This window comes from Ovis canadensis, chromosome 15 (assembly GCF_042477335.2).
Source record: "Ovis canadensis isolate MfBH-ARS-UI-01 breed Bighorn chromosome 15, ARS-UI_OviCan_v2, whole genome shotgun sequence".
Lineage (NCBI taxonomy): Eukaryota > Metazoa > Chordata > Mammalia > Artiodactyla > Bovidae > Ovis > Ovis canadensis.
Genome location: NC_091259.1, coordinates 42,956,935 through 42,979,392, shown reverse-complemented (window position 1 = coordinate 42,979,392; position 22,458 = coordinate 42,956,935). Strand labels below are relative to the sequence as shown.

The window sequence follows — 22,458 nt, the reverse complement described above, 5'->3', positions numbered from 1 at the left end:
TCACCAAGTACTGGACAGGCTAGGGGCCCTGGGCAGACCCCTGCATAGCTCCAGAGCCCCTGATTCCTTCCAGAGTCATCTCAGCTCTGGACAATAAGCAGTCTCCTTGCCCTAGGTCCTCCTGCCCCAAGCCCTGAGGGGGCCCATAGGACAAAGAGCATTTATTAGACAGGCTTCATTGGGCTAGCCCGGAAACCTAGGCATCTTATAATGCTGTTTACATAGGAAGCCATGTCCCAGCATGATGCAGTTCAGATCACAGGAAATTAGCATACATTTCCTAGATGCAAAGGAGCTCCCACATGCCCCTGTCTATACAGTACGAGGCTGCCTCTACCTTGCTGCCGGGAATCTTGGGGACTTGGTGCCCCCAGTTTCCTTACTGCTTCCCTTCTCTCTCTCCCACTGTAGCAACAGTGAGCCTGCCCCACTCCACCCTGCCACATTCTTGTTGGAGGGAGAAGCCCTCCTCTGCCTCAACAGCTGTTCCTCCCGATGGGGTGTCTGGAAGCCAGGTGTCTGTAACTCATGGAGCAGAACACAGTGTGGGTTACTGTTACCATGGCCAGGCCCAGGGGTAGGCAGAGCTGATAGACAGGCTGAAGAAGGCCTGGGGTTGTGGACACTGGTTTCCCTGAGCTCTCCAGAGGCTTCTTCCCAATTTCTCCTGTTCTATCAAGTGCTCACAAGAGTCCCTTGGACTGCAAGGAGATCCAACCAGTCCATCCTAAAGGAAATCAGTCCTGAATATTCATTGGAAGGACTGATGATGAAGCTGAAACTCCAATACTCTGGCCACCTGATGAGAAGAACTGACTCATTTGAAAAGACCCTGATGTTGGGAAAGATTGAAGGCGGGAAGAGAAGGGGACGACAGAGGATGAGATGGCTAGATGGCATCACTGACTCGATGGACATGAGTTTGAGTAAGCTCCGGGAGCTGGTGATGGACAGGGAAGCCTAGAGGGCTGCAGTCCATGGGGTTACAAAGAGTTGGACATGACTGAGCAAATGAACTGAACTGATCAAGTGCTCAGTCCAGGAGGAGGCCACGGGGTCATGGCAGAGGAACCTGGAGTGTCTCGTGAGGAGTCCAGGAAGCCTGCCATGCTCATCTCTCCATTCTGTGAAAATCAGCTCTTAGGATTTCCTGCAGAAAGATGCCATGGCTGGTGCCATGATGGTGGATGGCCTGGTCACTGCTGCATGGACCAGGGTACCATCCGTCCTGTGCTGTCTGGGCGGACACAAGGAGGTGTCAGTGCAAGCCCTGCCCTGTGAGAACCTTCAGGTTGAATGCAGGCCACTTTGCCCCGCCAGACCCTCTCTCTAGGCAGTGGACTGCCAGGAACACACAGATGACCCGAATCCCATCTCATTCCCCCGTGCCTCTCTGGGAAACACAGTGCACCCTCCACTGCTGCCCACTGCTGGCATGCCCACACATATGTCTCTTCCTGGCACACCAAAAGAACCAGCTTCAGCTGGCGGAGGGGGTGGTAGTGTCTCTCTCTCCTAATTTCTTTCTTTGTTTCCCATTCCCATCAAAGCCCATTCTAGGTTGCTTCTCTTCCATTCAGAGACCACAGCCTGAAAACGGTGTTCCATTGTGTCCTAAGTTTTCTTCACCTCATTTAGGTGCTCAGCTCTGAGAGTCTCAGAGATTCCAGAGAATCTAGTCTGAGCCATGCTATTAACCTCAGAAGTGACCTCAGGGAGATACCCACTCTGGGCCTCAATTTCCCATCTGTAAAATGGTTCTCCCAACTTGCAAAAACATTTCCCATTTACTTATCCCTGCCACATTCTGTGTAATTTCCACAGATATATCTTTATTCACAAATCCCCTCTTCAGTTATGTGAATTCATTTAACCTGTACACTGAGTTCTTGCCCTTATAATTTTTTCTTTGGGGGCTTCCCCTCAGCCCTTCCTACCAAAATGGCTCTTAAACTGGGCAGATCAGGGAATCAGTATGGGGTCTTCTAGCTGCTAAGTATCTACATCCTGATTATGTACTTGGGCAGTAACTGCAAAGAGGTGAGTCCGTGGAGCTACCAGACCAACTGTGGAGATAAACTTAGGCCAGGACTCCATCCACTGCCTGACCTCTATATGCTCACTCTGACAAGGGACCATCTGAATTCAATAAGTGAATTTCTAATTTTGAGAAGTTCTTTTGTCTTTCTTGTCACTGTTTTGCCTTGTGCCCTCCTTTAGCTCTTTAGTTATTTTAACACATATATTTTATTATCTCTTTCAAACTATTCTATCATCTCTAAGTACTGCAGAACTAATTCTATTTTTTGCATTTGCTGACTTTCACTCTGATGGTACATCTTTTCTGGTGGATTTTAATTTCTTTATTATTAACTCATTATTTAACAGGAATGTTTGCCACTGGAGTCCTATGTTCTCTGGAAAATGGTTTTAATATGTCTATCTTCTGGGACCATAACAGTTTTATGCGTTTTGGGTTTTTTTCTCTATTTTCTGGATTTGGGCTTCCCAAACCACTTGGCTAATGTAAATTCAGTCCCTATACCTGTAAGTACCTCAAGTTTGAGCTTTTGTTCTTTAAAGAGAAAACTTCTCACTCCTATGGCTCCAGGGAGACAAAAGCTTCCTTGTAGCTCCCTTAGGGCAGTGGCAGTTCAGCCTGACTTATTGAAAAAAAGTCCTCACACTTGGAAGAATTCAAAACTGCTGTTATTTATTCACTTATTGATGCCTCTCAATAACATATCAGCTTAGTAAGACATCAAAGACCACATCTGTCTTTCTCATCACTGTATCTTGAGGGCCAGCCCAGTGTCCTGCACGTGGCAGGCTATCAATACAGTTGCTGGATCAATGGCTGAGAACACTGCTTTCTGGCAGCTCTAAGAGACAGTTTGATCATCCCTGGATGGGATGGTCCCAAAGTCTCCTGCTTCTGCACCCCTACTTCCTCTTCCAGCCCTGACACCCTATCCTGGCATGTAGGCAGCAGCACACAGTGCTGGCTGGTTGGCAGAGGCGGAGGGTACTCACTGGAGACGGAGGTGCAGACGGCAAAGGCCCTGAGGCTGGTCATCTCCTTCTTGCGGGTCATCTCGACCCGCGTGCGGAAGATGTTCTCCCAGGCATACAGCTTGAGCAGCTTGATGCCACGGAGCATCTCGTTGGTCTGCTTCAGCCTCTCATTGGAGTACTCCTGCCAGAAGTCCCCAAGTCAGAGGAGGGTTTCCTTTGCCCCCATCCCACCCAAGAGGAAGGAGCTGAGTCAATGCCCTCGCCGTCTTACAGACGATGCCCCGCTTCTGTCCCCACAGGAATGTCCCTGCATGAACCCTATTTCACAAAGAAACTGAAGTCTGGACAGCTGACGTGACCTGCTTAAGGCCAGTCACAGTGTGGATGTGTGAGGGGCTGTTTGGCGGCACGCGGGGGAAGAGTGAGGAGACCCACCAACACGAGGGGAGACGAGTGGAGGAAGGATGGGGAGGCGGCCACATGCACACTGTGGATACTTACCAGCGTGCTCCGCTGGGCCTGGGAGAGCTTGGTGGCCACGAAGTACTGGACAGGGGCCAGCACGATGATGACAGCCGCTCCAATTAAGGCACTGATCCCGAGGATATAGTAAAGGAGAATCACACCCACGATGATCTGAGGGAGGGTCATGGAGATGAGTTCCCTTTGACCTGAGGGCTGCCCTGCCAGGTCATGTTGCTGTTATTCAGTCACTAAGTCATGTCTGACTCTTTGCGACCCCGTGGACCGTAGCCCGCCAAGCTCCCTTGTCCATGGAATTTTCCAGGCAAGAATACTGGAGTGGGGTGCCATTTCCTTCTCTAGAGACTCTTCCCAACCCAGGGATGGAACCTGCATCTCCTACACTGACAGGCAGATTCTTTATCACTGAGTCACCAGGGAAGCCCCTGCCAGGGGGTACTGACAAAGTCTGCACTCCACCCTCCCCAACCCCACTACCCTAAAGTGGGACATGCCTTGGTGTCCAGCCTTCCAAAGTTTCCTGGGAGAAAGAAGAGGAGGTGTGACAGTGTGATTTCAGAAGGAGGGATTAATATGATGGGTTCGCACACAATCAGAGAGTCTCTGGACTGGCAACTAACTACATTTATCTATAAGCTTGACTGAGGCGTTCACTCTCTCCAGGTCTACCTTCCAGATGCAAGTCCGTCTCAGAGCTGAGGCTGCACAAAGAGTGACGGTACCTTTTGTGCAGTTTGCTGCTTATCAAGTTGATATTTCATGCTATTGGAAAAAAGTGATACCTGAGGAAAGGGGAAAAGAACTGCATCCATGCCCGACAAGACCAGTCCAGGGTCTGAGAGTTTACTTTTTAGTCTAATGTTCCTGCTGTCTTTAATCTTTAATGAATCTGGTAGGTATTCTCTAAAAAGAGAATTCATTCTGCTTCTCGCTTTATGTAAGTGACAGCCGGCTTCTGAATATGGATGAGAAGTGTAAATTACTCTTGCCAGCCCCCAAAGCCTCAAGATGACAATTTCGCAGGTTGCCTTCAAAGGCAGACACTTCTAAATTCAGGGCTTATTCTAGAAGAACAGATGTGCTGTCTTCCTTAATTAAAAAGAAAAAAAAAGGTTAGGTTGGCCCTGCACTGCCTGAGCCCTCATCAAATTGGCACAAAGCTCCTGCACCATCTCAAGGACAGAGGAGTGGGTGGCTGATCCTGTAATATCTATTAATTACAGAAAGCCTCCTCCATTAGCAGGTTCTTAGGGGCTAGTAAATGACCCCTTCACCACCTACCTCCCAGTGTTTAACTGATGTTAAGTGCTGGCACAGGCGGGCAGAGGAGCACATTAGGGAACATTCCTACTCTTGCTAGAACCCACTTCCAACATCATTCTGGAAAATTATCCTTGGCATCCTCATTTGGAGGCAATCAGGGTGTCGTTCAGCAGCTTGGGTTAAAGATGGACACCACAAAAGCTCTTAGGGCACTCCCAGAGCACTCCCAGGGCCCCAGCTGGGTGTAGGTATCTGTACCCACCACCACCTCCAAGGCTGGCAGCTGCTGGGGATGTGACCACTGCTGCCGCCGGGCTCATCCTCATACTTCGCCCACCCCATGTCATGCTCCCCAGACCCTCTGTCTGCTCTGTTCTTCTGCAGGGGTCTGAATGGACCACGTGGAAGAACACACCAGAAATCAGGAATTTGGAGTGCGCAAAGTGAGTGTGGGGAATAAAAAGACTATTTTATCTCCTAGCCACAGGCCAGGAGAGCAATCTCGTGTAGTAGTGGGGCGATCACAGTCCAAGAGTCGGGAGCCCTGAGTTTGAATGCAGTCCCAGCACTTACTGGCTGTGAAATCTTGAGTCTCAGCTTCTTCATTTTTAAAGTGGTGATTTTAACTGCCCACTTAGCAGAACTGTTGGGAAGATTGCATGCTAAGTCACTTTAGTCACGTCCGACTCCTTGTAACCCTATGGACTGAAGCTCTCCAGGCTGCTCTGTCCACGGGATTCTCCAGGCAAGAATTCTGGAGTGGGTTACCAGGCCCTTCTCCAGGTTGTGAAGATTAAATGAGCATATATGATAAGCACATATATAATACCTGGCATACAGCTGGAGAAAAGGTGGCTGATCCTCCTTATTAAAATAAACAAACAAGCCTCATGGGAACCCTGTCACTAGGGAACCATAGAAAGGATATACCTGGGTATGGTGTTGCTACCAGCTTGCTGGGTTGCCCAAGGTAAGGCCCTTGCCCTCTCCGGGTTTCCAATGCTCATGCAATGAGGTGGCACAGAGGTCCCCACTATGGGCAAGTTCCTTAACATAGTTGTCCATAAGCTTCAGGGGGCCCACAAAGCCCCCGAAATTGTAGGCAAAACATGTGAATGGACTTTCGTTTTTCTGAGGAGAAGTTTCATTACGTTTTCAAAAGTAATGACCTATATGGGAAAAGAATCTAAAAAAGCGTGGATATAGGTGTACATATAACTGATTCACTTTGCTGTATGCTTGAAACTAACACAACATTGTACATCAACTATACACCAATAAAAATTATATAAAAGAAGTATACGTAGATCAGTGACGGTGTAGAGCTGGGGGCAAGCATGAAGAGTGACTCATCCAATGGGTATGGGTTTCTTTTTTGGGGTAATGAAAGTGTTCTAAAATTATGATGATGTTGCATAATTCTGTGAACATGCTAAAACCCACTGAACTGTGCACTTTAAATGGGTGAATGATATCTCAATGAAAGTGATATTTAAAAGGCATATGTAATCAAAAAAAGATTCCAATCAGGGAGAGCCTTTGGGGATGAAGGAATGGGGCTCCTGAGCTCTCTTCAACACCATCAAAAGCCTCGTGTGCCCTGTGGATAACCAGGCTGCATATGGAATCCTGAGCTGGTTGAAGGGATTATATTAGTTCTGGTGGTAATACTGGGTCTGGAGGGCTGGTCAAAGCTCTAAGTGCAAAGGTACAGTCTTTGAGGAATTAAAAAAAAAAATCAAGGTCTTCCTTGGTGGTCTGGTGGCTAAGATAAATGCAGGGGGCCTGGGTTTTATCTCTGGTTTGGGGACTACAGCCCATAGGTTGTAACTAAGGGTTTGCATGCTACAATGAATACTGAAGATCCCATGTGCCGCAATTAAGACCCAGTGCAGCCAAATGAATAAATAAATGTTAGATAATAAATGTAAAAAACCTAGAAAATCAAATGATACTTCATGATAAATAAGTATAGATAAGTAATCAGTGGGGCCTTCCTTGGTGGCTCAACAGTAAAGACTCTGCCTGCAATGCAGGAGACTTGGGTTCAATCCCTGGATTGGGACGATCCCCTGGAGGAGGAAGGACATGGCAACCCACTCCTCCATGGACAGTGAAGCCTGCCAGGCTACAGTCCATAGGGTCACACAGAGTCGGACACGCCTGATGCAACTAAACAGCAGCAGCAGCAGCAAGTAATCAGTGGAGGTAAAGATTCCTACCTAACTTTCCTCCCACTATGTTGTGAGGGTTAGTTACACAAGTGAGAGAGGCTGGACAGGCCAGGCACAGGGGTTATTAGCTGTTAGTTAGTATTAGTATTGTTAGCAATGGTCCATATGCAATAAAAACTATTACTAATAGTAACAGGTTTGTAGCAGTTTGTAGCAGTTTGTAGCAGTGGACAAAATCTCCTGAAATGAGCTGTTCAAGGGAAAACAAGTAAAATGAGAAGAGACAAAATTGTAAATCTTAGCAGAGCAGAGGGTGCACAGGGGTCTGGGAATGAGTAAGTGGGGGATAGCATATAAGCCTGTTACCATAAAAAGGACCATCAGATTTTCTGCCCTACATCCAATCTTGTCTAGAAGGAAATGGCAACCCACTCCAGTATTCTTGCCTGGAGAATTCCATGGACAGAGGAGCCTGGTGGGATAGAGTCCATGGGGTCACATGACTGAGTGACTAACACACTTCTTCCAGTCTTGTCTAGCTGCCTCCCTATACAAGCCTCTTCTATTTTCCTTTAGTGTCTCTTAAATGAAAACTTTGAGTTTCCCAGGTGGCTCAGTGATAAAGAATCCACCTGCTAAGCAGGAGACGTGGGTTCGATCCCTGGGTCAGGAAGATTCCCTGGAGAAAGAAACAGCAACCCATGCTAATATTCTTGCCTGGGAAATTCCACAGATAGGAGCCTGGCGAGCTACAGTCCATGGGGTTGCAAAGGAGCTGGACATGAGTGAGCGACTAAACAACACTCTATGTCGGGCTCCCTGCTTGCTGCTTTGCTTACATTATCTAACTGAATCATCAGAGCAACTCCAGAGAGTAGGAATTGTCCCCTTTTTCGCAGATGAAGAAACTAAGGTTCAGGATAGGTTATGTGTCTTGAACCCAGGGGGCCTGCAGACTCTCTGGGAATGGATCTGGGATTTTGGCTTTTGACCTGAGCGCCAGAATGAAGATTCACCCCCAGGCACAGGACAGGGGTCACAGACTCTGTGGTGGAAGAGCTCAGGATGGGAGAAGGAGCAGATGAGGCCAGGAGTCAGTAAATCACGCCAAGGACTCATTCTATTGGAGGAGAGTGCGCCTCCTGCAGAGCCAATCTCAAAAGTTGTCTCGCTTTAGAAAATGCCATGTTTAAGATTTCCAAAATTAAAACAGGCTTATTGGAGAATTTATAAATGAATAAATTAAAAATTTGCAGGGCTTCCCTGGTGTCTCAGTGATAAAGAACACACCTGCCAATGTAGGAGACATGGGTTCAATCACTGATCTGGGAAGATCCCACGTGCTGTGGAGCAACTAAGCCCGTGCACCACAACTATTGAGCCTGCGCTCTAGGCCCGGGGAGCTGCAACCACCAAACCCTCACGCCACAACTACGATAGCCCACAAGAGAAGCCATCAGAATAAGAAGCCTGTGCAATGCAGTGAACAGTAGGCCTCACTCACCGCAACTAGAGAAAAGCCCGCTCAGCAACAAAGACTCAGCACAGCTAAAAATAAATAAGATTTTACAAAGAATTTGGGAGAATGGCATTGAAACATGTATAATATCATATATGAAATGAATCGCCAGTCCAGGTTCGATGCATGATACTGGATGCTTGAGGCTGGTGCACTGAGATGACCCAGAGGGATGGTACGGGGAGGGAGGTGGAAGGGGGGTTCAGGATGGGGAACACGTGTATACCTGTGGCGGATTCATGTTGATGTATGGCAAAACCAATACAATATTGCAAAATAAAAAATAAATAAATTTAAGTGAAAAAAATAAAAAGAATTCATTTCTTTAAAAAATCATTTGTAAGCCCCCACAAGGCCCTTTAGTTCTTTTTTTCCTGTGTGGATCTGTGCAAACGCATACATATGTGTATTCCAATTTAGCAGGAAGCACACTGTGAATACTAAAAACACATCATGCTTTTAGATACATGACTAAAACACACTTAAAAACACATCATGAACACTTTTCAATGTAAGTAAGTACTTTGCTATAACACAACTTTAATGTGAAAGTGCTCTACACATGATTATCCTTCAGTTTTTTTTTTTTTAAGGTTGGCTGCACTTTTAAAGTCTTAGTAACCATTGCCTTCTTTGATTATCAAGAGAGACACCTAGACCCCTTGGAGAGTGTGAGGCAGTGTAGACACCCAGGATACATGGATACACCCATGCAGATCCCAAGGAGGTGAAAGGTATAGGCAAACATGGAATGGAATGGCAGGCTCTTAGCCACCGGGCATGCACCAGCAGACTCCAATTTTGTGTCTCCCAACTCCCAACAAAGCACATATCGCTTACCTGTACTGGCATGGCCCAGAGGTTTGGGCACAAGAAGAAAAACCACATGAGCTGGTTGGTGTCGATGGCTACCAGGTTACAGATCTGCCCGGCTGTCATTTCCCCCATGGATAGGTTGGAGGTGGACAGGTGCATAATTTTATTGTAAATCTTGGTCTGGAAATGAGAGTAGGGTGTTTCACATTTGTCATCACCAACCCCCTAATCACCTCTCCAGATGCCAGGTGTCTCTAAAGTGCCAGGGGCTTTTCAGGCATCCCCCCATGGAGCCCCAGAGCAGCCCTGTAAAGGGCACCGTGAGACTGTTCCAGTTTTATAAGTGGAGAAGCTAAGGCTCAGAGAGGTAAAGGGCTTTGACTACAGTCCAAGCAAGTCAGAGAGGCAGCATTCCCATGAGGAATCCCCAGCAAGCAAGACCTTTCCCTTGGAGACAGGACTTAACTGGCTTTTAAATCTTAAAAGCAGATTTTCATGCCCAGTTGTATTCTTGATTTACTGGAGGCCAGTGGAGAACATACTTGAGAGCCATAAAAATGATGAAAGGTGGCAGCCATCTGTTTTAATGTGGTTTCTCCAATGGGGAAAGGGGTTTGCTCTGGAGCTAAATCCTGTCTTAATTGAGCCTTAAAATAAACACAAGGGTTCAGCCTGGGAAGGTCTTATGTGAGACAAATGTGTATGTCGATCAGCCCAGCACTATCTCGAGTCCAGCCACGCCCGAGGACCTTGTTCTGTCTCTCCAGGGCACATGAGGAACTGCCACGGTAATGGCTTCCCATGAGCTCTGAACCTAAAAGCTCTATGTGCAGAGCAATTGTGCCTCCCAGAAAGATGGCAATTTTCAGGCTATGTGTCCTGAAACAAGGAAAAATGCATTTCTGTCTTCATGACCTGGGGATGTCTGCTCTTGAAGGAAATTCTATTGTGCATTCTGTTGTAAGGTGGATTCCCAGCCCTTAATTCATCTTTTGTGTAAAGCCAGGCTTTTTCATGGGACAGGTCTGCTTAAAGCATGAACTTCTTCTGTCTTTTTTGAGTTTATGTACACCATGGTTGAGGGTTAAAATAATGGCGATGACATTTTTTGGCAGATCTAGGCTTATCTTAAGTTATATGCAATCGATTTTTAAAGAATAATAATAAATCTAGTTTCAGTGAAGTAGGAGCATAAGCAAACTAACAAAGAAAGCATTATTAAGTAAAGACAAGCATCCACAGAATTACACAATGAAAACCTGATATATGTCAAAAATTATATATAATACAGGAATTTTGCTTTATAACCTTCTGTGCAAGAACTGTGGTTGTTCTCAAACTCACGAAGACATAAATCTTTATCTATGATTTCTGTAAATCTTTCAAAGGAAGAATTTTTTTCTGATCTGTTCCCATAATTAATGCCAGCATTTTCTTTGGGGGACATAATGAATTAATCTTTCTTATTCATGCAAAATATTCAGACAGTATAATAAAAACAATTACATGCTAATACATTAAAAAGCCATATTTGGCTCTTTTAGCATAATTGGAAAATATTAGGTTAGAGTGCGATTTATGACAGAAATAGAAAGTAGATTTAATTACAAAACTGCTCGGCTACAAAACTGGCTGTTGTTTGTAGTGGTATGTGCCTGCTTATCACTGGAAGGCTCTGAACAGAGGTTGGGATTTTAGAAAGGTTTTCTGAACTTGCAATAGCTTGGTTCTCCTAGATCTGAACCCCTATGAGTCTTAGGGGTCTTGGATTTTTCTGGGATCTTTCCATTATTTTCACATGGAGACCTTCATGAGGAAATGGCTCTGCTTTTCAACAAAAAAGCATTGGAGATGGAGTGTCGTCATGAATAGCTTCACAAGTTGTGTACTGCACAACTCCAGGGGGCGCCATCCACATGGACTATACCAAGAACACCAGAGTTTGGACCTTGACACTGTCCCCAGCCGAGGCTATACCCTTCTCCTTAGTGCCTTTTCGGCAGTGCTTCTTATCCTGGCTCCCAGAGGACCAGTCGATGTAAATGACTTTGAGGAACATTTCTGAAGAATGAGGCAGCTTTGGGATTTAGCCACAACCTCTTAGTGTTCTACTGACTTCATAGGAATTGCTGGGTATGGCAGAATCTGCTAGCTGTCCCTCATTATCCATTCTCTTCTTTTATAAGAATTTGTAGCAGGGTATAAATGCCTGTCAAGAATACAGCCACAGTTTCTAGCCTCTCTAGGTATAGCCATGGGGCCAACTGCTCCCCAACGGGATGGGTGAAGATCTCTGCATCATGATTTGAAAAGAAGGCAGCCTTCCCTCCTATTGTCCCACCTTTATTATTGTTGGTTTAAATGGAGACACAATAGTGGCGATATCCATAGTCACATTAAACCATGGGACAGTCATGTGAGAAGGCTGGCAGCACACCAGTACAGAAGGAGCCAAGATCTCTGATGACTGTATCAGTCCTGACCAAACGGGAAAGACAAACTTCCATCCTGTTTAAGCAACTATCACACTGGGTCTCTCCATTCTAACAGTGGAACTAAAATTCTAATGAAAACACTGTGGCTCATCACTACCTTGCCTAAAGGGTCCCTGAATCCTTCCTGACCTTGATCAGCCTTCCAACAGACTCTGAGGAGGAAGTCACAGCAGGCAGTAGCAAGAACCTAGACCCAGGGATCTACCAGGCCAGATATGTCCCTCTCATCATGGCCTGAGACTTAAGAGCTCAAATTGATCTTGGTCTGGTCTGAAATCGCTCAGTTGTGTCCAGCTCTTTGTGACCCCATGGACTGTAGCCCACCAGGCTCTTATGTCCATGGAATTCTCCAGGCAAGAATACTGGAGTGGATTGTCACTCCCTTCTCCAGGGGATCTTCCCAATCCAGGGATTGAAACCTGGGTCTCCTGCATTGCAAGCAGATTCCTTACCATCTGAGCTACTCAGTCTGTCTAATCCTGGTATGTCAAAGATGCTTTTTTTGTAGCCAAAGAAGACTGTCCAGTAGCAGAGCCCTGAAACAGTATTTATAGAAGGATTATGAGGCCTCACTTGCATTCAGCAGGAAAAAGTTCTGTGATTGATTAGTGATGTCTGTCCCACTTCAAGGCTAGGCAGCTGACATCTCAGATCTAGTCCAAGGCAGAACAAGGGCTGGAACTACAACAGTTCCACAGCCAGCCCAAGGCACTTTTCCACCATGTCACACTGCCTTGTCAATGGTTAGTTTCAAAACACTGTCAAAAGGCAACAAAACAACACATTCACAGCAAAATCATTCTTGAGTGTTCATGAGGACACATAATGTGGTCCTTATTGCATAGTGAAAAGATAAACATTCAAGTACCTGTATTGCTCCTCTCAAGTTAATTCCAGTTTCAATGGCGACATAGTAAGATGCTTGCAGAAATGTCCTTTGCAGTAGCAGGGCAAGGAACAGGAGCACAGCTAAGACATAGGCATTAGCAAGGAACTCTTGGGATGAGACAAAGTAAACTCCGAGAAACCGTGTCTGTTGGAAAGAGAAATTCAGAGGTAGCTGTCATTGCCAGCAAAATGACTGCCATTAATACCTGTTATGGGCCACAGAGGCCATTGTGACAGGACTCTCCATGCTTGTGAGCCTTGTGCAACTGTTTATGAGTGGAAAAATCAGGCTAAACATTCTCGTAACTATAGGGAGGGTTGCCTATACTCTCTCCATCAACCCACTTAGGTAAACAGAATGTGACCCAGTTCTAACCTTATGTCCATAAATATGATTCTCAGCTTTGTGGACATGAGGCCAGGGGATTTCACTCTGAATGGGGGCAAGAATAAATAGAGCAAATCATAAAGCAGTCAAAACTAGAACCACTAAAACAGATCGCACAAGATGTATGCTCTGCTACAAAAGTGGAATCAGCTGAGGTTTTGTCTCACACTCACCAACAGCCTGCACTGTAGAAATTTCTGGGCAGAAAGACCAGCAGAAAACATGGGAGGAGTGCTCCCAGGGAGGAATGGGACCACATCGCCTGTAATGGACCATTTCAGACCCAAGCACCCCAGTCTTGTGGGCTCCTGGGACCTCCTTTCAAATGGAAGTCTTTCTGAACCTCCAGCAAGATCTCAGATGATAAGCAGTGGGGGAAAAAAACCAAATGGTTTGATTTTGTTGCTAAAGATACCAGAGAACAACAGCATGTCTGTTTCTAAATTCAGCGTCAACAGCTCCCAGGAAAACTTTGATCTTGATTAAGTCCATTGTTCCACATCAATGTTTCCATGAAGACACAGCTCACCCCTTTCTGAGACTCTGCCCTGAACTCTGCAAGTGATTTGGAAGGTTGTGGGAGCTGCTGCTGCAGGGTAAAGAGCGGTGGGAACAAAATGATGAGAAGGAGCCTGAGGGCGTGTCCACACCAGGATCAGGCTGAAAGGGTCAAGATTCTAAGCGGAGGCCTTTTCTAGAGTCAGAAATCCCTGCATCCTGGACACAGACCTTTCTGGCAGTAGGAAAGATTGTGTGTCTTGGTTTAACAGTGCCCTTCCACCAGCTCTCACAGGCCCATGGAGCTAGTTCTGGTTACAACTATATTGCCCTTCCTCTGTGGGACAGGGTTGCTCCCTTGTGGGGTCAGCAGGAAACAATCATAGAGAAAACGGAGGCCTCTTAGAAAGAGGGTCCTGCTGAAACCTGAAGCCCTGATTCTGGCTCACTTGTTAAAGCACAAGGGGGAAAGGCAGAGGGGGAGGGAGAAGGAAGGGGGTTGTTGGGAGCAGCAAAATGGACCTTAAAATTGGGCTGCGGAGTTTGAGACCTGATCTTACAGGGAAGCAAGGGGCAGCGCCCTGGTTCACCAGGTGCAATGCTCACAACACCCAATGAGAAGCACACCATTATTAGACCAGTTTTATGCATGAGGAAATGAAGCGTCATCATGGTTAAGTGGCTGGCCCAGGGTCACATGCTGATAAAGGAAAAGATGTGAACATGAAACCACGTGATGCCAAAAACGCTCCCATAGACCCACTGCCTGAGCACCATCCAACCTGTTAACTCTGAGTCTCCTACTGTCAGCTGCAAGCTTGTGGCCTTGCAGGGACTGAAACCTGGCCACTTGGCTCGTTCTGGGTCCAAAATGAAGGCATCTGCTCTAGGGGAAAACCTGGTCCTGTTTAACATGCCTTGGAATTCTTCTGTTCTACCAGCCTCTGTAGAGACCCAGCTCTGGAGAATGGAGTCCATTATTTTAAAGCCACAAAGGACATGGTGGGGATTTATCCCAAAGGAAATAATTTAACATAATGAAATAGCTGTATGTGCAAAGATGTACTGTCTCTGGGTTAGAACAGGCAAAAATCCATGTAAATGTGTAACCACAAGGGGTGGGTAAGTATATAACAATACTCATGGGAAACAGTATGTACCCAAGAACACCAATCAATATGAAAGCTCTTAAGCAGCATGGAACGGCTCACATTCTCTATATCACAATGATCAGAAAGCACATAGGCTGCAGAATGAGGGCTAGAAAAATCAACCGATCTCATTGTTTAGGCTACTGATGCGTGTGTGTTCTTTGTTAAATGCACTCATCAATATCTGTACATTTTCCACAAAGCAACAAATTCTCTTTTTACAATTTGTTGGAATTTTTGGTCTAAAGCTAAAGCCTTGCTCCCTTTCCCCAAAATGCACACCCCCTAGGGTCAGAAATCATATTTATTTGGGTCAAGAGTTTTGTGACCTGTTAAAATGAAAATCTGCCTGCAGGTGTAAGTCATTGGGTCATTTTTTTTAATCTCTCTTCAAAGAGACAGAATAAAAGAGATAGAGGCCAGAGTAGCTACCTTTTGATTAAGAAGTAGGTACTAGACTAGCCAAAGAGGCCAGGGATACTGCTCGTGGATGGCAAGCCCAGGGAAGCTTCAGATGGCTGTCAGGGCACTGGCATTGCCCAGCACCTTGACAGCTGGAGAGAAAGGCCGAGGACTTACAGCTTGACATTTGATGAGTGGAAAATGCTTTGGAAGATCAGATGCCCTTGTCTCACATTTTCACACGCTCTCAGGGAAGAAATTGTGTTTGTTTCCAGGGATTTTCATAGTAGCACTCAATAAATATATTTTAAAGTAATCGATGCATATGATCTTTATCTCCCATCTAATTTTTATAGAAGCTATCCATTTCCCTATTTTACAGTTGAGCCAATCAAGGCATGCAGAATGTAAGGTTCCAGCTCTGGAAGGCCCTGGTGAAAATGTTGATAACTGTCTTTGACCCCTTATAGACCAAGACACCCACCCATCCATCCACAACCATTTGACACGGTGGTTTAGAGTTTGATGTTAGCCCATATCTGAGTTCAAGTTCTGACTCATTATGTTAGTGACTGTGTTTTTAGTAAGTTCCTCAACCTCTCAGAGCTTCAGTTTATTTACATGTAAGATGAAGCTATTAAGGGTTTCTACTTCAGAGAGATGTTATGACAATTCAGTGTAACAATGTAAGTAAAAAATTTTTCTTAGGACTTCCCCCAGCGGTTCAGTATTAACACTCCACACTCCCAACGCAGGGAGCATTGCCTTGATCCTTGGCTGGGGAACTAAGATCCCATATGCTACATGGTGTGGAAAAATAAAGATTTGTAGTAAGTATGCTGCTGCTGCTGCTGCTAAGTCACTCTAGTCGTGTCTGACTCTGTGCGACCCCATAGACGGCAGCCCACCAGGTTCCCCCATCCCTGGGATTCTCCACGCAAGAACGCTGGAGTGGGTTGTAGTAACTATAAGCACTCAGTATATGGTAATGTCTGCATTTTTCATTGAAAAATAATTTCTCTTGTGCTTCTGGGGTATCAGGCATGGGGCTGGGCACACAGAGGTCAGCCAATGCAGATCTTGTCTTAGGGGACTCAGGGTCAAGTTGAAGAAAAAGAAAATGGGTGTTTTGATGGTGCAAACATAGGATATTACATGAGCACAGAAGAGGAGCATCTAATTCAATCAGAGGAAGGCTTCCTGGAGGAGGTGACATCAAAGACATGTCTTCGCAGTTCAGAGGGAGTTAGTGAGGCATGCCAGACCAGAGCAGCCACATGGACACTGTCATAAAGAGACCAGCCCATCACAGTCACAGAAATGTGTATAAGTTCTCAAAGTACCCAGAGTGACAGCCACAAATATGGGTGTCCAGATGGGGACCCAGATACACACAGAAGCAGGCATACCAAGAGACACCGGGACAACAGAAAGACACACACAAAGACTCATAAGCAGGTCCCAAGAGAACTCATTCAGAAACAAACACACGCTAACCTACACACGATCCCCACGGAGGTTTAGAGGCCGTGTGGAGGTTTAGAGGCCGTGTGGAGCTTTGGCCCTGAGATCAAACCCAAACTGTTCTTTCTTCCTCTGCTCAGCTGACAGCCTAGAGCAGTGCTGGCTGGTTTCAGATGCCAGCAATGCTTTATGAATCCAATTCCCTTGCCCTCCAGCCAGATCAGAGGCATCCATGGCAGGTGACAGATTGTGGGTGGGGGCTGGGTGAGAGAGGGGGCTGGAAAGAGATCCACCAGGGGTTTTGCAGGGCCTAGGTCTCAGCGCTCCCTGGGGAGTGACAGTGGGGACAGGAGTGTTGAGGACCTAGCAGGCCATATGACACTTCAGTAATAAAAGAAGAAATAAGAAATGCCTGTCCTTGAGGATGCCAAGGGCGGCAAGATTTGTTGCCAACTGTGAGTATCCTGGCAAGGGAAGAGATGACAGGCCAGCCACTGATAACAGAGTAAACAGTGAGTGCCCGGCTGCGCCGACTGCAGCAGGATGGATCCAGGCTGAACGGGAAGAAGGGCTCTCTCAGGGAGAGGGTTGTTAAACACAGCTAGGGAGCTTCCTCCTCTGTTCATGAAGACCAGGATAGCACCTGTCTCTCTGGGTGAGAGCCACTGGGAGGCAGGGGGTGGTGGTGAACCAAATAACTTCAATAAATGACCCCTTTCCCCCACTATACCTTCCCTGGTGGCTCAGACAGTAAAGCGTCTGCCTACAATGCGGGAGACCCGAGTTCCATCCCTGGGTCGGGAAGACCTCCTGAAGAAGGAAATGGCAACCCACTCCAGTATTCTTGCCTGGAAAATCCCATGGACGGAGGAACCTGGTAGGCTACAGTCCATGGGGTCGCAAAGAGCTGGACACGACTGAGCAATTTCACTTCACTTTCCCCCACTACATGAGAGTTAAGGCATATCCCAGGCAACCACACGACTGAGGACTCTCTGTTGCTGACACTGGAGACGATATTTACTTTCAACTCTCGTTTCTAAGTCTGTAATTTGCTGATTGCATTTGGGCTGCCGGGAACAAACATTAAATTTGATAAGATCTGCTGCCACTGAGGCAGGGCCATCTGTCTCGGCGATTTATGTGCTGGCAAGTAACTGAGACAAGAGCATTCCAATGAGAGGGCAGCAAATCCCAGGGATTGTGTACAAACAGAGAGAGAAGGCAAAGCTAACGCTCAAATGAACTAGTATTCTAAGTGTTGTTCTTACCATTTCTCTGATACATCTGGCCCCAGAGTTCTTAGGGGACTGGTGTAAGAGTTCAGGGAAACACAGGATGAAGAAGATGTGGGCAAGCTGATAAGGGCTCTGGCTGGTGTCACTGTCCCCTAGTGCTAACAACCGGCTCCATACTGCTGCACGCTTATCAGGGTGGAGTATCTGGGAATCCCCCATGGGCTTCCCTGGTGGCTCAGATATAAAGAATCTGCCTGCACTGCAGGAGACCTGGGTTTGATCCCTGGGTCAGGAAGATCTCCTGGAGAAGGACATGGCTACCCACTCCAGTATTCTTGCCTGGAGAATCCCATGGACAGAGGAGCCTGGCGGGCTACAATCCATGGGATTACAAAGAGTCAGACACGACTGAGTAAGTAACATTTCATTTTTTTTTTTTTTCATTTATGGTTAGACTGAAGCTGAAGGTGACACTTTTTTTTTTTTTTTTTTACAAAAGAAACAGTCTCTTCCCCGCCATTTGGGCCAAATAAAGTTCAGCAGCTCAAAAGCCAGAGAAGGTCTCAAGAGCCCCTGAAGTCTATATAAGCAAAAAGAGTCCTAATAATCTTTTTTCTTTTTTTTTAAGGCTTTCTCATGTTAGTCTTTTAAAGAAATTGATGCATTATATAAACATTTTTAAAAGTGAAAAAATTGTGAAGTACTGTAAAGTTTTCATGAAATTTATTTCCAAGTTAATAGTTCTCACATCCTTAAATGAATAAGAAATCTACCCATCTCAGCCTAGGTAACTCCTACTCATCTGTCAAGGCCCCATTCAAATATCTTCTCCTTTTCGAAGCTGTCATGATCACTGGCTGAGTTAATTACTCCTTTTCCCATAGTTCCTTGTGTCTACTTCCAAGTAGCAGTATTTAACACACAAGTGGCACTAGTGGTAAAGAACTGGCCTGCCAGTGCAGGAGACAAAAGAGACACAGGTTAGATCCTGGGTTGGGAAGATCCCCTGGAGGAGGGCATGGCAACCCACTCCAGTATTCTTGGCCCGGAGAATCCCATGGACAGAGGAGCCTGGTGGTCTACAGTCCACAGGGTCGCAAAGAGTTGGATATGACTGAAGTGACTTAGCACACTTAAAATATTTTATTTAGATTTCTCTCTCTTCCATTTGGTTCCTTATTCCTTGAGGCCAGAGATGAAGACTTGATAACAATTTAACATCATGATTGTAAGTGCCCAGACTACGGAGTAAAAGACACTTGATTTCAAATCCTAACTCTGTCACTAACTAGCTGAGAGACCCTAGGGAAAGTTACTTAACCTCTTTGAGTCCCAAGTTCTTCATCTATAAAATGGGGATTAAAGATACCTACCTTATAAGTTGTATGGTTTGTCAATTATATCTCAAAATGCTGTTACAAACAAAAAAAATAACTTACCCTTAAAGGCTGTTTTAGGGATTCAAAGAGATAACACACGGATATGTATTAAGCACTCAGTCAGTGGTTGTTATTATTAATCTTCCTCATCATAACCATTGTCTCTATACTCTCACAGTCTTACCCAGGTCTGGCACATGGTACGGCTCAATAATTGTTTGCTGAGTAAATCAGACAGACTTAAGAGTGTCTCATATTCCTGGCCAAAAGTGCTCAGCTGATTAATTATGTCTCTGGAAAAAAATTCATATGCACCTCCTGGGAATTAAATGGTATCTGCAGTTTTGGAAGCCACGAGATGGATAATACTACACAAGGGGAAGTCGTAAATTAGTAATCAGATTCCTAACCAGTAATTACCTGCATCATTTTTGGACTGTCTATTTGTGGTTAAAAGGTTATAATGATGTTCCTGCTGGGGAAATAAGACTCTGAATCTTATTAGAGGCGAAAAGTTTTCCATTTTGTGGCCATCTAAACCTGGCATCATCGACTCAATGGACATGAGTTTGAGCAGACTCTGGGAGATAGTGAAGGACAGGGAAGTACCAGCGTGCTGCAGTCTGTGGGGGTCCCAAAGAGTTGGACGTGACTGAGCAACTGAACAACAACAAAGCTCAGCAGCCGCAAAGAAACATGAAAGAGTTAGGCCCTCCACCCTTACCCCCAGAGTGAGTGCTATTGCCCCAAAGAAGGGAAGCAAACCCCAGAAACATTTTCTGTCTCTGTTGCCTGACAAATTTCAGTTTGTAGCATCTTTAGAGCCGGAAAGGCCATTGGGTATCATCTAGTCCAGTGGGTTTCAATTACTTTTAAGACACGGGATTCTTTTTTTTAAAAGAAATTTTAATGGGAAGTTCTAACATGTTAATAAAACTGGGGCAGCTTTTAACAAAATTTGGAGTGGAGGGAGAAAAAGCCCCACAGATGGAGGTTTCCTATTCTCCCCACAACAGCAGCCACCAAAGTGGTCCTGCAGAGCCTCAAGTTCTGTGCGCATATAAAACCGGAGAAGAGAGATCCCATTAAAGTCATCAAGAGTCTTAAGACAGCATGAATTAAAAACTAACAAATTAAAAGCTTTAGATACCTCCTGCAACTTTCTGAATGATGACATAACCGAGAGAAGTATTATGGTGATTACGGTATGCTGCTGTTTAGTTGCTAAGTCAAAAGCGTAGGGCACCATACATTCTCTAGAGGCACAAGCTTACCTTCTAGCATTTCTGCTGACCAGGTGCAGACATCTCCTAGAGACAGATATTGCTAAGCGCTCTGCATGGTGAGGAACTGCCCTGTGCAGCCACTCTCACACTCATCAACCTCTTGCCTGTTCTCACTAGTGAGTGAAAACCTTGCCGAGGGCGCCCTGCTCTCCCCCTGGGAGCCTACCTTGGGCTGGAAGACACCATTCTCCTTCCCAAGGTGGTCCACGATTCCAAAGATGCACAGTGGCCCAGCGAAGCCCAGCAGGTCAGCCAAGATGCGGAACGTGCTGCTGAGGACCAGGCACCTCCCGAAGGCACAACAGAGGGCCTGCCAGATGGCCCGGGCACCTTGTGTGCTTTGCATGTCCTTCCGCTGCCCAGAGAGACAGAGTCAGAGTGGCTGAGGGCCCATTCACAGCAGGGCCCAGCCTCCCAGGGAACCCCTGGCTCCTGCTGCCTAGAGAAACCCAGTGGACACATCTGCTGCAAAAAGGTGGACTCAGGGAAGAAATTATGGAGCCACCAAGTGCATGGTTGTGTGGGTCCAAATAGAGACCTAACGTGGTCCAGATAGGGAATCTGAGGCCAGGTGATGGATCAAGGTCACGTGGCTGGGCAGGGACTGTGCGGTGAGCATAGTGCTCTGACGAGGGCATGGCATATGTCAGTCCAATGCCACCGTGTCTGTCCTGGTGTTTTCCTCTGAAATGCTAGGGCAGAGGCAGTGAACAAGCACCGGACTGGGAGTCAGGCGACCGGCTCTGCCACTGGCCAGAGGTAGGCTAGCTCTGGGGAGGTCATGGCCTTTCTCAGGGCCTCAGTTTCCTCATCAGTGGTTTGAGGAGATGCCTTCTGGCCTAACACAGAGTTACTGCAAGGATTAGGTCACTGATGCCCTTGCTTTCCAAATGGGTGACCATCCCCAGCTGTATAGTCACTGAACTCCAAAAGAAAGACCACAAGACATGAGAAATCCAGTAGGGTTACCTCCCTTTAGAGCCTCAATTTCCCCACATGAAAAATGAAAGTGTTAGACTGGGTGATCTAAACCATGAGGACCATTCCAGCTGCAACTGTCCTATGGGTCTTTGGTCTTGGACTTCTCCCTGGTTCCCTGTGTGACTTAGGGCAAGCCTCTTTCCCTCACGGTACTCAGTTTCCCCACTGTCCCATCAGGGGTTTGACCTGATGCTTTCTGAGCTCCCTGTCTGTGACGCTAAACCAGAGGGCAGGGAACGGACAGTGTAACCATGCCCCCACTGACCGCCTGGGCATCAAAGGCCTCGCAGAGCCGCTGGTAGTTAGTGAGGGCCCGCATGGCGATGGGCAGCTTCCCAATGGCTCGGAGATCGATGGGCTTCTTGTGGGCAGTCTTGATGAAGGCGTTCATCCACCAGTAGGTGCCTTTGGACAGCAGGTTCACAAAGGGCTGTAGGAAGCGCACCCCCAGGTCCTGCAGGTCCTCTGGGGGCTTCACCTCCCTTGGTGTCTTGAAGAAGATGTACCTCTGTGGGCACACGGGACACCAGGGAAGGGTAAGTGCAACTTCTCATCACCTCTACTTTGTCCCAGCAGAGACCTGGGGTTGTGTCATCCCACCTTGACTTCTAACAGGCCGGGCCATCATTTGCCTCTTCCAGGGAAAAAGACCCCCCAAACCCCTCTTGACCACCAGTGCCAGGGCCTCCTGACTCATAACTCTTTGCCGAGGTCCTACTTTGAATCCCCTGGGCTGGGTTGGGTTGGGCAAGAGCAGGAGTCTGCCACATGCCATCTTCTCTCTCCTACAAACCTGAAGAAACCACCATGTTCATTAGGGTTTGCAGAATGTGGAGCCATGCAGACCTGGGTTCGAATTCTGCACCCCCCCCCCCCACTTACTAGCAAGGTATCTTTGGACAAACCTCATCTAACGTCTCATCTTAAAAGGGGATTTTACTTGTACCATGGCGATGCTGCGAGGGTCAGTGAAGGCAGAGAATATGAAAGCCTGTGTACCCTGCAAATCACCAACTAA

General features: G+C 46.5%; 1 protein-coding gene across 2 annotated transcripts in view; it reads right to left on the bottom strand.

Annotated features, from left to right (window-relative positions):
- Window positions 1-22,458, bottom strand: part of ABCC8 (ATP binding cassette subfamily C member 8) — an 81,139-nt gene that overhangs the window by 45,036 nt on the left and 13,645 nt on the right. For both annotated transcript variants that reach the window (XM_069555463.1, XM_069555464.1), the window contains exons 5-10: window positions 21,706-21,948; window positions 20,626-20,814; window positions 12,634-12,798; window positions 9,295-9,450; window positions 3,517-3,651; window positions 3,034-3,196 (exon numbers count right to left, since the gene is read on the bottom strand). In XM_069555463.1, the coding sequence (XP_069411564.1) occupies window positions 3,034-3,196; window positions 3,517-3,651; window positions 9,295-9,450; window positions 12,634-12,798; window positions 20,626-20,814; window positions 21,706-21,948 (1,051 nt within the window). The remainder of the gene's footprint in view (window positions 1-3,033; window positions 3,197-3,516; window positions 3,652-9,294; window positions 9,451-12,633; window positions 12,799-20,625; window positions 20,815-21,705; window positions 21,949-22,458) is intronic.